Below are 17,258 nucleotides of genomic sequence, written 5' to 3' on the forward strand. Positions count from 1 at the left end.
CGCAACAAGCAAAGAGAGAGAACATTTTTTTCATCAATAATATTCATTTTCAAAATATGAAAAACCGTATATAACGCATAAATATAGAATGATCTTTGCCTCATAGCATTCATATGGTTCGAGATTTTTCTTTGTTCGAGATTATCTCTCTATACAGCTTCAAATATTTACAAACTTGACAATAGCAAAAATTCAATATAACAATATGACTTGGGAAGACATTAAACCCAAGATTTCTGTGCCAATATATTGTGTTCTCACACTTTGTATTTTTTTGGCAGATATACTAATTGATGAAACAAAATAAAAGAGGCAAAAAAATAACGGTAAAGTTCGTAGATTAAATCTCTGTCAACGATACAATTATTTTAATTCATAATATTATAATTTTTAAGACACTAATTAGCAGTGAATATCGTAATATCACAGATACGAATAATATTTAAATTGTATTAATCGATTCTCTCTTTTTCTTCTTCTTAAATTATCTAAATTTTTAAACTTATATATAAATTCTTAAATTGTACATAAAAATAGTTTAATATTACGTATAACTGATTAATTTATGTATAACATTATATATATAACTGTTATGTTAGCATAATCCGACAAAATGATAAATGAACTGAAAGTATCTCAAGATATACAAGCATTTCAAAAAGACATCGCGCTCGATAGATTATCGTCTATAATAGTTCAACAAGCTCGTAGAAATGTAATCATCGTCGATGATGCATCAACAGATGGACATGCTGTTGAGAAAACACTGAAACAAACAGCCGACACATTCATGCAAAATTTGAACAAAATAATCGTCTCTAAAATAGAAGACGAAAAAGTAAGATTAACGTTATATCGCAGTAAGATATAAATAGAATTAATATAAATAGAAATTCAATATAAATAAAATTATATATATATAATCAAAATTTAATTATTCGTATATTATACATAACGAAAAATTAATTTTATACTTAGAATTATACTCATAAATCTCAAAGTATATTTAGAAAAATATCGAACTTGAAGATACGAAAAAACTGACTGAAAAAAATTCCTTTTTTGAGACTCCTTCAATAAGATTGCAAGGTGAAGAATTGATAAAACAGAAAGAGCATGGAAATATAATCACCAATCGTGGACCTGCTACATTTCTATTGCCGAATCTTCCGATTACGTTGGGTACAACTAATGAACATCATAAGGTAACAAGAATAAAAATCACATTAAAGAATCATTTAAATATTAAATTATTATATTAAATTATCGGGCAAAAGTCCATGAAATATTCTGTGAAGAAATTAAAAACTTTGACTTTAATGTTGATATTTTTTGAAGTATAACGTATAATTTCAAATAAAAAAATATTTTTTTTTTCTTAATATCAAACGTGTCATTCTACACATATAATATGCACATATAACATACACATATAATATGCAATGTTTCGGAATAAAAAATAATTCATGAGAAATAATTTGCTAAAAAGATAACTTAATCGTCTCATAAGTTAATAACATCTGTTATTCAGCCGTTACGTCCGATTGAATCGCCTGTAATGACACCTTCGGAATCTGTGGAGTCGTTTGTGGATACGCTGCCGAGAGTAGAAAATTCAGAGAATATCGGGGTGCAAAGTATGCAAATGGAAGTTCCGTCGATCGACTCGTTCACTCCGTTGGAAGCGGCCGCTATATCATGTGTCCTTGAGGAATGTTTAGATCAGCTCGCCATAATAGGATTCATGATACCGGCTAAAATGGATTCACGCTGGGACGACACGTTTAAAACGATCGACGAGACATACGGAGTGCCCGACGAGCCTAGAACGATCTTCAGGGAAGAAATGGGTCTGCTGCCAATCGTACCTACAGAGGCTGAAAAAATGCAGAGGGATAGGTGCACATTTCTCTAATGCATATGTCATTATATAAACTCTATTTTTGACAATTTCTAAAAAAAATTAAAAAAGATATTCCAAATATTCCAAAATATTCCTTTATAAAACTTTTGCTTGTATATGTATGTATATATATTTAAATATATATTTTTATGTAGATGCTATTTTTTTTCGGTATCTTCCTAATGTATGAATTAAAACTTCTCAAGTCGAAGATGTACACCAAATCTTTTCTAATTTGCATGCATTTTTAACGAATCTGTATTTAGGAATTATGTGTATCAAGTCCTTGAGAGAGTTCTTCATGACATAAAAAACAACGGCAGATTTGATAGTTTGCAAAAGGAAATTGATAATATCGCAAAGAAGCAGGAAAGCGAACGTAATCTCGAAGCAAATGCCCAGATCTGGCTCAACCAAGCTAAGGAACTCCAAGAACTATTGGAATCTAACAAGAAGGCGAATGAAGAGGACCGAGAAAATATAATAAAACTCGCGCAGGAAAGCGACGCGCAAGTCGATCACGCGATATTTGTAAACAGCGGAAAATTAGGTAAGATACATCATTTTCATACGTGCAAATATATTTCTTTATCGATATTATCGTGCTCAGGCTATGCGGAAAAATGGGAGAAGGCCAGACTAGAGCAGCAGGAACTCAAATTGCATCTACAAAAGAAAGATATGCTGAACAAATTAAGCGACTACTCGAAGGAATATAACGCGGAGCAAATTATATCAGCGGAAATGAATGCTTATTTAGAAGCGGATATCAAAGAGAAAGAAGAACAGGTAATTATGTGGACGAAGAGATATAACGAGGAAATTGTGGAACGGCAGCAGGAAATCGACGAATTAAAGGTACATTCGAAGATTAATATAAGAGAGTAATAATATTTTCTAGTAGCTATAGGAAAACATATTTCACACATCAGAATTATTTCCAAGCGTCAAAAATAATATAGTATAATTAAGTAAAAACAAATATAATTATTAAAATATAAAAATAAAAAATAAGAAAAGTAAAAAAAGAATTAAAATTAAATAGCATAAAAAATATGAAATTATATAAATGATAGTATATTTTCAAATAACTTTTTTAAGTTACTCTTGAATCTATATTTGTCTCGATAGCGTCTTATAGAAGAACAAAAATTAGAGATGGAAGAAATGCGCACTTTGATAGATGAGCGGCAAAAATTTATCGAAGAAGAAGAAAAATTGCAGGAAGAAGCAAAGCTAAATAGAGCTGCAACTATTATCCAATCGATATGGAGGGGTCACATGGTGAGGCAACAATTAGGAAAATATAAGAATCTGCAAAAACGATTTAAAAAACAGAAGAAATTAAGAAAACAGAAAGAGCGATTGATGAAAAGAAAAGGCAAATAGTCAAAAAGAAAGCTCTAAAAAGAGAATTTGACGCTTGAGCAAACAATACAAAATTTGACGTTTTATTTTAGTGAGCGCGCTTATGCTTTCTTTATATATACTAATAATGCCTTTTTCATATATATATCTTATAATGGTATATAAATTATTCAAATATATTTTTAAACAAATGTCTCAGAAATACAGTATTTACATAAAGTTTTGACTCACACTCATACGCACAGCTACACATTATGTGAACATTACCGAGTACGAATACGATACGCGAAAGTAATAACAATATAAATACCGATTTAATATATTCGTACTCGATAAACGCGCAATATCTTTCGAATTCGATCTAATTGTCGCATGTTCCCAAGCTAAAAATGAATAGCTGCTGAAACAATCAGTAGCAAGTGATGATCACTGTACATATCATGTTTGTACTGTAATATGTGGAACAATCACAATTTTATCAGTAGCATACAGTAGTATAAAGATCGATAGTGCAATGATAAAATTATGCGCGACGGATATTTACGTGTGAATTGAAATATATTATAATTATCGTTCAGTCTGTATGCATGTACTAGTAGAACGAGTACTGTATTATAATTTTTGCAGTAAACAAACTAGCGAGCGATTAAAGTTTACCTTTGCATCTCTTATTAAATGCGTGCCGGGATATGTGCCGGTATCGCTAGATGGCCATTGGTCTTGGTTAACGATTCATCGATTTGCTCTTCTGCAATCTCCCGAATTCGTCTGTCAGATTAAGCACGCGCGATTTCCATCGACGGTACAGCGAAACGAAATTCGGGCTAGGACGAAATAAAGAGACCGTCGCGTTCAAAACGACGAATATTAAAATTCGAGAATAGTAATTGTTCTATTACAACAAGATCTTAGGATGTGTTTAATTAAAGTGGAATTTAAATTGGAAGGGAGAACCATGGAAGTGATGGAACTCCTGGAAGGGATTGAAGCCCTGTTGGTGTCGACCCGACTCCGGATCTAAGGGATCCTCGCCCTGATCGAATTTCGCTCTCTTGTCCTCGTCCGTAAGGACTTCTTTGGCAGCGGCAATATCGATGAACTTTTTCTGCGCACGTTTTTTCTCTTCGCCTTCCTGAAAATTATCAGGATGCCACTTCTGTGCTTGCTTCCGGTATGCCTTAATGATATCTCGCTTGCTGGCGTTTCTCGATACGCCTAAAATTTTATAATAGTCTCGGCTTTCTGACATTTTTTGACGTTGTTGCGCTTTTTGCAATCCTTGCTTGGCTCTCTGCATATTCGGTTCTATCTCTAAGGCATTTTTATATTCTCTAATGGCTGTAGAGAGGACAGAAAAAAAGATGTTTGTTCATTACATTATACAAAAATCATATAAAATGGAAAAGCTTGTGCATATGTTTCATCATAAAATAGGCTAAGGAAAAGATGTAGATTACCATCATCGAACATTTCTGCAGCGAGATAAGCTTCTGCACTATCACAAATCAGATCAGGTTCCTTCTTAATTTCCAATGCTTCTTGGCAATTACGGATCGCGTAAGTTGTATTAGAGGTTCCCGTGTAACATTTGCAGAGATAATGAAAAGCTGTAAATTGCACGTTCTTTTCATATGGTTCTTCCTTTAATATACGATTAGATAAGTCGATACACGAATTATAATCCTTTGTATTTTCTAGTGCTGTCCTTGCATCTTGTAAGAATTTATGAATTTTTCTAATCTTCTTATAAAATGGGAAACATTCCTTATGGTCTGGATCAAGTTTCAAACATTCTCGAATCTCCCTGAATATTTGTTAGATTTTAATACAGTATTTTACTTAACGAGTATTTTACTTAACAGTATTTTACTTAACTTATATATATATTGATGGCTAAGTACTCACTTTAATGCCTCTTCAACTTGTCCGAGACGATACAACCATGTCGAGAGCTTGAAGAATCCTTCTGTATTATCAGACAGTAATTTTGTAGTCGACCGTATATCAGATATAGCACTCATATAATCTCCAAGGTGGCGATGACTCTCTGCTCTTTGTTCTCTAAGGTCAGAAGACCATGGACATACTTCAAGGATTCGAGTAATTTGCTGTACAGCTGCTGCATGATCGCCATTATATATCAGCGTATTAATAAATTTCATATCTTCCCTAGCTGAGTATAACCTATCTAAGGCATACAAGGCATCCCTATTATTTGGTTCTACAGATAGCTGGAATAAGAAAAATGGGGATAAATTACTATATACTGGTTATGATATATATAGAGTATATATAAAAAATAACATACGACATCTTGAAAATCTATTTCAGCTTCATTAAAGTGAGCTTGCTTCAGTAAAATGTTACCACGCTGTAATCTTGCTGGTGTAAAGTCTACCTTCAGTTCTAAAACCTTATTAAGATCGAGTAGGGCAAATTTGGCTTTACCTAATGCTAAATAAACTGTTCCTCTCTTATAATATGTCAGGTAATTGGTCGGATCTCCCTCTGAAAGAAATTTATTAATTTTTTAATTTTTTATTTTTCTTCTACGTTAGCACAAGAGTTGTCAATTAAATTTGTCTAGTGATGCACTTCGAAGATCAAGCAATTGCAATATATAATTCAACTTACCGACAGCTGCATGATAATGCGATAGTGCGTCCTGCAACTGGCCCTTTGCCAGGAATTCCCTGCCGTAATCTAGATGCTTGTCGATCTCCAATTGAGAAACACTTCCGACCACTAAAAAAAACGGCCGTTATCAATTGCAGATAGGCAGAAAGACACAGAATAATATGCTCAATTATTCAAATTTATTAGAGAAAGGTTAGGAATACCTACAGTCGAAGGTTAAATCCAACAGGACCACTATCAGGAGACCGTGCATGACTGAGAGGAAAATTAATCCACCGAGCGCAACGAAGCAACCTTCTAAACGAGAAAATTAATCCGAGATCGCGACAAGAAACCTAATGACACCTAACCACTCGACAACACAAAACTGTCCAGCCACGCCGCCATTGTGTCGTGGTCTTACGCGATTGGTCACACGAGCATCGTGTTCCTCCCACCACCGCGAATCGAATCTGGTCGAATCAGTGATGGTAGGCCGGGTGACTTTTTCGCGCATGCGCCGCGAACGCGGCGTTAACGAAGTATCTAGTGGAAGCAAATGGTGTATCACTGGTCGCCCTTAAATAAATTTCTGAAGGAAAATTTTTAGAAAATTTTTACGAGCGACCAACAGCACACTATCATATATATTATTACCAAAAATTTAATTAAGCTGAAAAAGAAAAAGATACAAAAATCACCGACTCAGATGCTGTTGCCCGCCAAAACTTTGGCGCCCATAATCCGCTATCTGATACACCGTTGCTTTCCTGTGATTACTACTGCGCATGCGCGAAAAAGTCATCCGGCCTACCATCACTGGGTCGAATCCGATAAGCTCGATATCTTGCGATAGTGTATCGCGGGAAAAATAAACGTCGGAAATTAACAGACGACTTCTGCTTGATTATGTAATTTTTCTCGACGAGTATCCACTGTAAATTGAACACAATTTCATATAATGAAGCTATAGATAGCTGTAGGCATACACATTCATTAAGAATACATGCATCTTATGACATGCATTTTAATATATAGCATCTTTTTTAATAATAGATTTGAAATATATTTAATAATATATTTATAAATATACTTAAATGTAATATATTATATATTAATATATGTACTTAATATATTAATATATATACTTAAATATATTTAATGTATTTAAAATATAATAATATATTTAATAATATACTTAAAATATTTTAGATATTTAGATTTTTTATTAAAGCTATTTCACAATTCTATTTATATAAATGTTGTTTTTTCGAAATGTTTAGATGATTAGCAACTTTTCAGGAATTCCCACAAATAAAACAGATAAAGAAAATATTCTTCTCTCATTTATCTTGATTTTATTTAATCAGAATTTCAATGCCTTGTGGTGCTTGTGAAAAAATCAAGCTAAAAAAAAACAGTATGTAAATTTTTAAAGAACGAATGAATCTAAATTTGTCTTACTCTACTTTATATATAATTTTATAATTTTAATATAATTTCTTAATTTTTGACATACATTTTTTAAATTTTGCACAATAAGTTGCCACTTATTGCACAAGACGATCAATTTAATTATGTTTATTAATGTACAAAGATATCGGAATATTATATAGATAGGAAAGGACGCACAAAACAAGGATTTTCCACTTAATCTTCTTTTGTGATCTTTATTATATTCATTTTTGTAGGTCTCCTGTCTCACTCTCGCTCTTTTCTCTCTCTCTCTCTCTCTTCCTCTTCATATACACTACTACATAAATAAACGAAAAATTCACCGAATGAAAGAACACCGAATTAATATGTGATCGTCCCGTATGAGGTATTTTGTAACAATATTGACACTCTACATCATTCTTCACGAGCATACGTTGTATTGTACCTACGCATGCAAGAAGTATGTGTACACGCACTTCGCGACGCACACAATAACTTATTGCTAATGAACGATAAGTGTACGACACACATTGATCCTCATCTATTTTTCATTGATCAATTTCTCTCCTTCGCAAATTCTCTCCTTGAGACACTTTATTAATTTATCCAATGCGTTTTTCATATATATATATATTTATATAGAACCGTACGTGCATGAACAACGGTTCATCGGAACATTTCTCATCTTTGTTCGCATATTCGATTTCGCCTCGATTTTTAGCGCGTACCTAAGTATGTAAATTACTAAATAAGAGACCGACAGAATGGTACATTTACCGTTCCGTTAAGATACTCTTTCTCGCTCGACATCGAGTGAAGTAAACATATAGCAGTATCATTACGGTTACAAGCAAATAACGCGCGAGGAACGTCGCACGCAGATTCACTATACATCTCGCACATTGTATTCGTGCATTTTTTGTATATATATATCTCTCTCTCGCTCTCGTAATATATCGCTCTTATCGCACGTACCGCCGCGATGAGTCACAACGAATTATGCGGTAATCTTTTTCGTATCCTGCCTTGTACTCTCCCCGACACGTACGACGATCCTCGACCCCAAATTGAAACATTCGGAACAAGTTAGAAGACATTTCTTTTGCCATCCCACTTTGCTCTACTATAGAACGCGCGCGCGCGTCCCATATTATGCCCCAGATTCGCATTCTTATCGCTATCTCCGAAGAGAGGGTAAGGATTCCGATGGGTAAGGCATCCGATCCCTCCCTTCGACGGGTGTCGTTGGAAATCGGAACCATCGACACACGTACACGCACGTGCGCGTGCGTGTACGTGCGTGAAACAATAAAAAATACAAGACTATACTCGCACGTGAACAATTTCTCCGCTTTCGCCGGCGGCGTAATATGTATAATCTCGCACGCATCGCATTATTACATAATACAGCTTACAATGTGTAATGTGTTCCTTGCGGATCGTGCAGTTTTTTCTTCCTTCCCTCAGTAATGATTGCAGTCACAGTCAATGCTATTTCTCTTTCTTTCCTTCTTTTCTTTTTCCTTTTTTAATTCATCGTAAACCGATAGCCCCTCTTTTTTTTATTTCTCTTTCTTTTCTCCTCTCTCCTCTCCTCTTTTGTTCTTTTAAATATTCTTTTAAATTAATCTTTCGTCTGGATTCGTCTTATTCCGCGTTCTCTGTATGTATACGTATAGTGTTTTTTCCCTAAGGCTGCTCGTCCGATATACTTCAGAGGACCAAACATGACACGAAAAATACAGTACACAGTACAGAAGATATTTACTGTTTACCTTTCAAGACGTGTAAACGAAAATAAATACTAAATCGATCAATAAATAGTAATCGCTTATTACATCGTTCTCTACTCTCTTCCGCTATACTAATACGTTATATAAATCATAGTACCATATTTTTAATTTATACATATATGTCATTATAGATACTACACGGTGGACATTTGACTATTTCGCAGGAACGTTCAATGACTTCCTAAGTTTCACACTACGCATCCTAAGATTTATAATGTAAATATAAAGCGAAAGTTTTTCTACCTCGGTGATCAATATCATTGATTATCACTTAAAAAAAATAGGAAACATTAACAAATGGAAATAGTCTTAAGTATATATAATTATAAGTATACATATTGTTTTACATACTCTCTGTCCACCATGTGAGTTACAAACCAAATATATTGTTTCGAAATGCATAAGATTGATTAAAACATGTAACGCGCGATGCGTCATGAATGCTTAATACATCAGTAGTACAATTGGATTTTAACCCTTGGATGCACGGTCTAATAAATGTTTGCGAAAGTAATTTACAAATTAATTTAAATTGAATGCAGAAGCTAGCTTCAAGTCTCGCTAAAAATTACTTAAAAGGAAAAAAGATTAAACTGAAGAAATAAACATCATGAAAAGATAAAAAGACTGCAAGATGTTAAAAATCTTTTTTATACATCCAAGGATTAATTATAAAATTATATCAGATCTACATATAACATTTAAATTTCATCACATATAATCTTCATCTGTTTATAAATTTTCGTGAAATTTTGCTCTCGTTTCATGTACGTGATACAATTTATTAAAATCCAACGACCATTGATGTCTTTCCTTCTTCTTTCGTTACTTTATAAAATAATACGAAATAAAATAGAAAAAAAAGAGATGCAAAGGCTTGCGTATGTAATACTAGTCTCAGAACCGATGTAATTTTTCTTGAGAAATGATACACGTGTATATGGCAAAATCTATGTGTCGATTAATAAATCATACAAAGATTATTGCCGTAATAGATATCTGCAAGAGACGACACAAGAAGTGTCGTCAAATCGATGTATCGCTGTTCACGAAGGATTCTCTCTTATTAATGTTCTTGGCAGGGCCTCCGAGAGCTGACCAAATAGCCTCGATGACGAATCGTATTAAAAATTTGAGAACACTCGCATCCGCGGTCGAAAGCCAACGATATTTTACCTCGTTAAACGCTATCCTCGAATGATTTTAGATGAAATAATTATCCCTCTCGTAAAAAGAGGCATTCACACACCTTGGTCCACGATCACACGGCATACGATTCACGCACGCGATTGCACTATTAAATCTAGTAATATAACAGGTATAAGTATGACGTGTGTCTAAAAATCTTGTCGGTTGTGACGCAAATCGAATTTGTACTTTTTTCCCCCTATCCCCCTCTCGCGTAGATAGATAAGAATCCGACGTTTGCACGAAACGATATCGACATCCTATAAAGCCCTACCAACATCATCGTTATCAGCCGGTGATGACTTCGCTCGAGCTCGAACTCACTTATATACCGTTATAATGCGCATTATTTTAAGCGGAAACAATGCCCTAAGAAGGTCCCTTAAGACCGCAAGAGCCTAGCGTTCAGCCCTCCCCTAATCGGACAACAGCCACGTTGTCTTGTGTGTGTTACTGTTAACGACTTAATATTCCGTTCTCAGTTCAAACTGAGCTAATACCTTCCCGACATTCAATACCTGATTAATGTAATACATTTAATGCATTTTGTTATTCCGTTAATTGTTCACATTTATCAATTCGCGTGGAAATTGAATGTCACAAGATCGTTCAATATCACAGTCGTTTTTTCAATTATTTTAGTTGTATGTATTTATATATAGCGCGTATATCATATTGATAAATACAGCTAGAAAATAATATGAGTGCGCCCCGTATATCTCTCCTTATTCAAGGGGCTTTCGTTTGTTTTCTTTCCTTTTTATTTAATGAAGTTGAGCCCACCGTCTCTTCTCCTCTGCTCTTATAGCAGGTTTTAATGTCTCTCTGTAACTGCAACCGTATTTTTAATCCATCTCAATATAATTTATCTTCCATGAGCACTCTCACACATTCACACTCGGTGTGTGTACTGTAGACTAAGATTTTTTGTAAAGCGCCGTACCAATTTCGCAGGGCAACGTCTCTGTTACATTTAGAAATGCTATTCGAAGCATAGTTCTATATAGGATCAATGCAGTTCTATCTGTAGAACTACTCAAGACAGTTCAGGTACATAAAATAGTTATATATACCTGCTTTCCACTAAAACATACATAAATAGCCGCTTTTACAGTGAAACCTCCATATTGCATATATTTCTCTAATATTTTTAATTAAGATTCTTGTATTTTCGCTGCAGCTATATTGAACTATGAATTATCAAAGAACAATTACTCGTGTTCTATAATATTGATTGGTAAATACGCTAAAAATTTTTTTTGATTCGTGAATTAATAAATAGCTCACTAAATCTTAAGTCGTCGTAAAGACTTAAGAAAATGTAAAACAAATGTATGAATGAATTATATGTACAAACAAAAACTCTTTTTTATCTTGCATTAATAAATATCGTATTTTACTAATTTATATTATCGAGCATGAGTGATAAAAATTTCAAAAAGTTTATTTGCTTAATGTATTTCACAAGAAAAAAAAACTTATATGATTTCTTGTTTCTTCATAATTCAATATAAACTCGATATATCATAAAACCTAATCAGGAGCTTTAATGAAAATTTTGTCATCATCTAATGCTCATTGTCAATGTCTACATCTGAAAGAGAATAATGTAATTATAATAGATTAGGAAAAAGAAAAATTTTATATAAACAATTATTATTTCTTTCTACAAACAAAACTCATATTTTTTACAATTGGAAAATGCTCCCGTTGCATAAGTTTGATTATATAACCGTGCATATTGAGGTTCCACTGCAATGGCCAGAATTATGAAAATAACTTTATCAGCTGTATGTTGCATAAGCGTCTTGAAATTTACTAAATTATAATCGACAGAGAGTGCGTATACATATATCAGACTATAACGAAAATGTAAGATTTCTAAAGGTATCTTAAGACGTAGCCTGTGTGTGTTGCTTTTTTCGCCGATATCGAAACCCTCGATCCCCGAAAAATTCACGTGGCTTATTCAATTAAAACTTATGATATTGCCGGCGCAACATCTGTCTCTGGGGACGGCAAAACAACAAAGTACCATTCGTCGCTGAACTATACAGTAAATTAAGAAAAAAAATAATAATAAAGAATCGTCATGTAATCTATGGTTGACAGTGACTCGGCGTATCCTAGGCATTTAATGAATGTGCATACATGTAACCAAAGAATTATGTCATGCATTCGAAGAAAATTGCGCGACTCTCCTACTGGCCATTATGATAGCAAAGACAATAAAAAGCGTTTATATTTTTATAAAACGTTTGATAACAGTGTCGAGCATTGACAGACCGAAGATACGCCCACTGCACCGCTATGAGAAAAAAAGAAAAAAAATGTAAATAATAAAGCTACAATGAGCCCCATATAGTCTCGACAGGAGTTCTAAAAAATTTTACTAAGTTTCACCACCTACTATGTGTTACATCGTTATTACCTTCGAACAGGCATTAACGACTTATCGATTTGATTCGTTAGTGATTATATACTACATGTGTTTCTCAGCACGCACGGCAATGAAATGTTGGATGGATCTCTAACTAATAGTGTTGAACAAATCCCATTTATGATACTCGCATTTTTGTACGGTGAGATCATTTACGTTCGAAATATTCCCCGGTGATCTACCGGCACGAATACTAAATTGCACGCAGGATTTGTCACAATGTCGCGCATAAACAAATGTAATATAGTGGAAATTTAAACAAATATGTATTGTAAGTATTCTTTTTTTTTGCTTTTTCATCGAAAAATCGATGTGCACAGGCAGTTAGCAAAAAACGTGAATACATATTATACATAAACTGTCTGTACTTTGCGCGTATGTACAACGCGCACAAAACACGTGCTTGTAGTGTCAGACGTAATAATGTCGTGTATTTTCCTTACATATAATTGAATTTGCGTGTAGAGTAATAATAATAATAATGATAGAAGTAGAAATAGAGATGGAAATAATCGTCTACTTGTCCCATCCTCCCCACCAATCAGGGCCACTATTGCCATTGTTAGTGGAATTATTGTACGATGAATTATAATTACCTCCATAACTTGAATAACCACCTACAACAAAGTGAAAAATACATTTAAATATAGAATAATACATCTGTTCAAATTTTCAAACATCTTGATAATTGTTTCTTGCAAACTGCAATTATTTAATTTCACTTTTAATATATTTCGTTAATCATAACTTTTTAATTTACCTCCATAACCGCCAGGTCTTGAAGGTCCGTTACTACGGCCAGATCCAGAACTGGGTTGTTGACGATAATCTCTTGCACCAAAACCGCCGCCGCTGAAACGTCCTCCTTTGGTGTTAGCAGGACGCCGAGATGAGCTTCCAGAATACCTAGCTTCGGTATACATGTCATCCAGCCAGGGTGGAAGTTCTTGATTGGCTTCAATAAGCAAAGACACCAAATCGCGTACCAGATTATGATTCTTGTGATTGAAGAACGAAGTAGCCAAACCTGAATTACATAACATAAGATGTGATATATAGTTTATCCATTTTTCGATAATCCATAATCCTCTCTTACAAGATTTAATTTTAAAAAGAAACAAACCTAAATTGCCCATACGACCGGTACGACCAATACGATGAACATACTCCTCAACATCGCCAGGCAAATCAAAATTGATGACGTGTTTAACATGTGGTATATCGAGACCACGTGCCGCTACTGCAGTCGCAACTAGAATCGGTGCTTTACCCGCACGGAAGCGACGCAAGGCTTCCTCTCGTTCACGCTGAGTCCTGTCGCCATGAATGCTAGTGACTGGATATCCCATTGTGGCCAAATATTCTTCAAGCATGTCGGCTCCTTTCTTTGTTTCCACAAATACCAAAGTAAGCGACTCTGCAGCTGCACGACAATAAAAGTATGATGTTAATTTGTTTTTTTAGAGAGAGAGAGTATAATGGAATATAATTTACCAATTATAAATCTTTACAATAAAGAATTCCATATTAATTTAAATTGTAACTCAATACGGCCACTCACAAGGGTCCGAAAAGTTGCTAGCTTGTAGCAAATCAAGCAAGTATGAACGTTTATCATGTTCCTCCACCCATACAATCTTCTGCGTGATATTTTCGGAGGTCGAACCCACTCGACCAACGGCCAAGAAAATATAATTGCTAAGAAAATCTCTGGCCAACATCTGAATCTCTTTTGGAAAAGTAGCAGAGAACATGAGAGTTTGTCTTTCTCCAGTTGGCGGCATGTTGTCTTCTTGGACAATACGTCTTATTTGCGGCTCGAAACCCATGTCCAGCATGCGATCTGCCTCGTCCAGAACTAAATATCTGAAATAAGAATGACAAATAAAAATCTAATCGTCCTCCTTAAGTCGATCGTTATCTTATCAAGTGTCTTACCGGCAATTGTGTAAACCGATTTTACCGCGTCCCAACATATCCACTAGACGTCCTGGCGTCGCCACAAGTAAATGGCAACCGCGATCTAATTCGCGCATTTGATCTACTATGTTGGAACCGCCGTATACGACTGCGGGACGCATACGCGATCGGTATGCAAACTTCCGCGCCTCATCGTATATCTGCGTAGCGAGTTCCCTCGTAGGAGCCAATACTAGACCCAACGGATACTGTTTACGTCTACCAGAGGAATTCGCCTGTACTGGTGGCGATCGCGGCCCGCTCTCGTAAATCTGATTCAATATTGGCACTAGGAAGGCCGCTGTTTTACCGGACCCCGTTTGAGCGCAGGCCATCACGTCACGGCGTCCGATGATGATCGGTATCGCGTATTTCTGCACTGGTGTAGGCTTGTCATATCCTGCCAAGGCGATGCTGTTCTTTATTATCTCTGTCAGCTTAACCTCATCAAACTGAAAATAAGAAGCAGTCAAATTAGAACTTGTTTAAAAAGGTGACTTTTTCAAGAACCAAGAGGCATTCTCCATACTCACAGATGTGATGTGTGGTGGTATGTTTTCTCCGGTAGCCTCAACTGGGATATCCTCATATTTGCTAAAATTAATCCCAGTATTGCCAGTACCAAATAGCTCCACCTCCAATCGTTCATCCCTGGCAGTCGGAATCGTCCAATCGACCTCACCTCTTCCGCCTCTGCTGCCTCTATCCTCCCATCTTCCGCTACTACCCATCCTGTCATTTCTAGTCTCTTGCCAGCGATCATTTCTACTAGGCTCCTGCCAGCGATCATTACCACTAATTGGTCGATCGCGCTCAGAATTGGAATATCTGAAATCCCTTCCATTTTCTTGACTGCGCCTACTGCGCCCGCCGAAGCTTCCAAAGTTCGCGAAATCGACGTCGCGAGGACTTCGTGAATCTCGATAACCGCCTCTACCCCTATCTCGATCACGGTCCCTTTCTCGGTCGCGATCTCCACCTCTGTCTCTCTCACCAAACGATCTTGAGTTGGAAGAATAATTTAAATCCAAAGGTGGATTACCTGGTAAAACAATTAATTTACATATTTAACATTTTTATTCTATAGCAATGATGAAGCATTTTTATTTCATAAATTCAGAGCCCAGACAGTGCACTGACTAAAATATACTTATCAGCTCTGTCAATTTCTTTCCGACTTATTAATTTATTATGCTTCAATTATCATTTAACATTTTACCATCATGAGGTATCATGAGCAATAAAAAATAAATAATATATTTAATAATAAAAATGAGAACAAAATCTCTCATTAATTTAAATTAACTTAAAAATTAAATGTTTAGCAAATTTTTATACTAACTTGCAGCTTTATGACGAAGATGCGGTGGAACGTAGCGACCCTGGGAGCCCTGCAAGTCCAGACCAGCTAACTGAAGAGACAAAAAGACTCGAGTTAAATATTTTACAGCAGATATCGAGTGTTAAAATATATGCAAGGAGTCATTATCACGAATACCGATGACTCATTTACTTCGTGAAAAAATCCGATCGTTTATATATAACCCGCGCGCGATCTAATCATGGGAATTAACGCGCGTGAAAAAACACAGAGGACGCGAATACGTCACGACACACGGCATGCCGTTCCTGGAAACGTTCGCTTGCCGCCATTATACGCCGCCAACGTACGTCACGATCTGTCCGAATGACGATGGCTCATCCATCGTGCTCGTGGCCGTTGATGATGAGTCGTTTCTTCGATCGGGAAGGGGATTCTCTCCGTGTAAATTTTTGAAAAATTAACATCTTGCTCGCGAAATTTCGCGGAGAGCAGAAAACGGAGCTCGCGTTAGGCGGACGCCATGGAGATATGAAAAATCGGAGAAAGGAAAGAATGGAGAGAGAGAGAGAGAGAGAGAGAGGAAGGAAAGAGGACTCGCGGAAATCGCTTCTCGCAAGCGACACGTTTCCTTTCTCTGTCCTTTACCTGCTGCTCTAGACCTGATCCATTCTGGTTGGCTGCATTACTCATATTACTCTGCCTCGGTGCGTAGGTTTCGCAGCTCTGTCGCTTGAAGCCTTTTTAGCTCTCGTCCTCTCTAACACACACACACGCCTCACTTGAGCCCGAAAAAGTTCCCGACGCGTCCAACGCGCTGCCTATGTCTTTGTTGTCTCGCGGGCTTGATTTACGCTCGCCAACAATTTCGTGACGGCCGAATTAACGTCGGTTAACCCAAGAACGGCAAGTGTCCGATCAGTCCCTCGATACACGCGATACGGAGAAATGGGTGAAATTCCGAAGACAACTTGCTAAACTGCTAAGAGAGCGCGAGAGGCCCCTGGCCGCACACTGACGTCGACGCAACAAAAATGGCCGAGACACGAGCTAGCAAAATGGTGGCAAATTCGTGGGAATAGTGGCGCTTCCGCCGGATATCAAAGCAAGTAGACGGGGAATATCTGCAAAGGAATGTGTCCCGATATTATTATCCTGTTCAATATATATGTATATACTCGGAAATTTACGTTAAAAAAATATATATATATCATTCATACTGTCATATGAGTA

General features: G+C 35.9%; 3 protein-coding genes across 3 annotated transcripts; 1 reads left to right on the top strand and 2 right to left on the bottom strand.

Moving 5' to 3' along the window:
* The first annotated feature begins 143 nt into the window (after positions 1–143).
* LOC145962722 (uncharacterized) lies at positions 144–3,909 on the top strand. Its single transcript, XM_083084002.1, has 7 exons — positions 144–326; positions 600–838; positions 1,068–1,205; positions 1,532–1,899; positions 2,170–2,453; positions 2,514–2,761; positions 3,035–3,909. Exons 2-7 carry the CDS (start codon positions 614–616, stop codon positions 3,290–3,292), a joined length of 1,521 nt encoding a protein of 506 aa, XP_082940128.1. The 5' UTR covers positions 144–326; positions 600–613; the 3' UTR covers positions 3,293–3,909.
* On the bottom strand, positions 3,432–6,346 carry P58ipk (dnaJ homolog subfamily C member P58IPK). Its single transcript, XM_083084003.1, has 6 exons — positions 6,116–6,346; positions 5,906–6,016; positions 5,580–5,779; positions 5,177–5,502; positions 4,729–5,075; positions 3,432–4,609 (listed from the first exon to the last, which is right to left on the bottom strand). Exons 1-6 carry the CDS (start codon positions 6,159–6,161, stop codon positions 4,191–4,193), a joined length of 1,449 nt encoding a protein of 482 aa, XP_082940129.1. The 5' UTR covers positions 6,162–6,346; the 3' UTR covers positions 3,432–4,190.
* A 1,195-nt stretch (positions 6,347–7,541) lies between these two features.
* On the bottom strand, positions 7,542–17,080 carry Bel (ATP-dependent RNA helicase bel). The gene is made up of 8 exons (XM_083085477.1): positions 16,674–17,080; positions 16,047–16,116; positions 15,238–15,746; positions 14,684–15,156; positions 14,307–14,611; positions 13,869–14,168; positions 13,506–13,772; positions 7,542–13,362 (listed from the first exon to the last, which is right to left on the bottom strand). Exons 1-8 carry the CDS (start codon positions 16,716–16,718, stop codon positions 13,262–13,264), a joined length of 2,070 nt encoding a protein of 689 aa, XP_082941603.1. The 5' UTR covers positions 16,719–17,080; the 3' UTR covers positions 7,542–13,261.
* Positions 17,081–17,258: the final 178 nt, after the last annotated feature.

This window comes from Camponotus vicinus, unplaced genomic scaffold, assembly GCF_025532165.1.
Source record: "Camponotus vicinus isolate PSW18456_S1 unplaced genomic scaffold, iyCamVici1.0 SCAF_12, whole genome shotgun sequence".
Lineage (NCBI taxonomy): Eukaryota > Metazoa > Arthropoda > Insecta > Hymenoptera > Formicidae > Camponotus > Camponotus vicinus.

Bases quoted from the DNA above. Each gene is read 5' to 3' on its own strand.
- LOC145962722 (XM_083084002.1), top strand. From the start codon at position 614: ATGATAAATGAACTGAAAGTATCTCAAGATATACAAGCATTTCAAAAA. The intron at 839-1,067 runs GTAAGATTAACG...TCCTTTTTTGAG, and splicing joins CTAAAATAGAAGACGAAAAA to ACTCCTTCAATAAGATTGCA. The intron at 2,762-3,034 runs GTACATTCGAAG...TTGTCTCGATAG, and splicing joins AGGAAATCGACGAATTAAAG to CGTCTTATAGAAGAACAAAA.
- P58ipk (XM_083084003.1), bottom strand. From the start codon at position 6,161: ATGCACGGTCTCCTGATAGTGGTCCTGTTGGATTTAACCTTCGACT. The intron at 5,076-5,176 runs GTGAGTACTTAG...ACAAATATTCAG, and splicing joins CAAGTTGAAGAGGCATTAAA to GGAGATTCGAGAATGTTTGA. The intron at 4,610-4,728 runs GTAATCTACATC...TCCTCTCTACAG, and splicing joins TGCAGAAATGTTCGATGATG to CCATTAGAGAATATAAAAAT.
- Bel (XM_083085477.1), bottom strand. From the start codon at position 16,718: ATGAGTAATGCAGCCAACCAGAATGGATCAGGTCTAGAGCAGCAG. The intron at 15,157-15,237 runs GTGAGTATGGAG...TCTTATTTTCAG, and splicing joins TACCACCACACATCACATCT to TTTGATGAGGTTAAGCTGAC. The intron at 14,169-14,306 runs GTGAGTGGCCGT...ATTGTCGTGCAG, and splicing joins TAGCAACTTTTCGGACCCTT to CTGCAGAGTCGCTTACTTTG.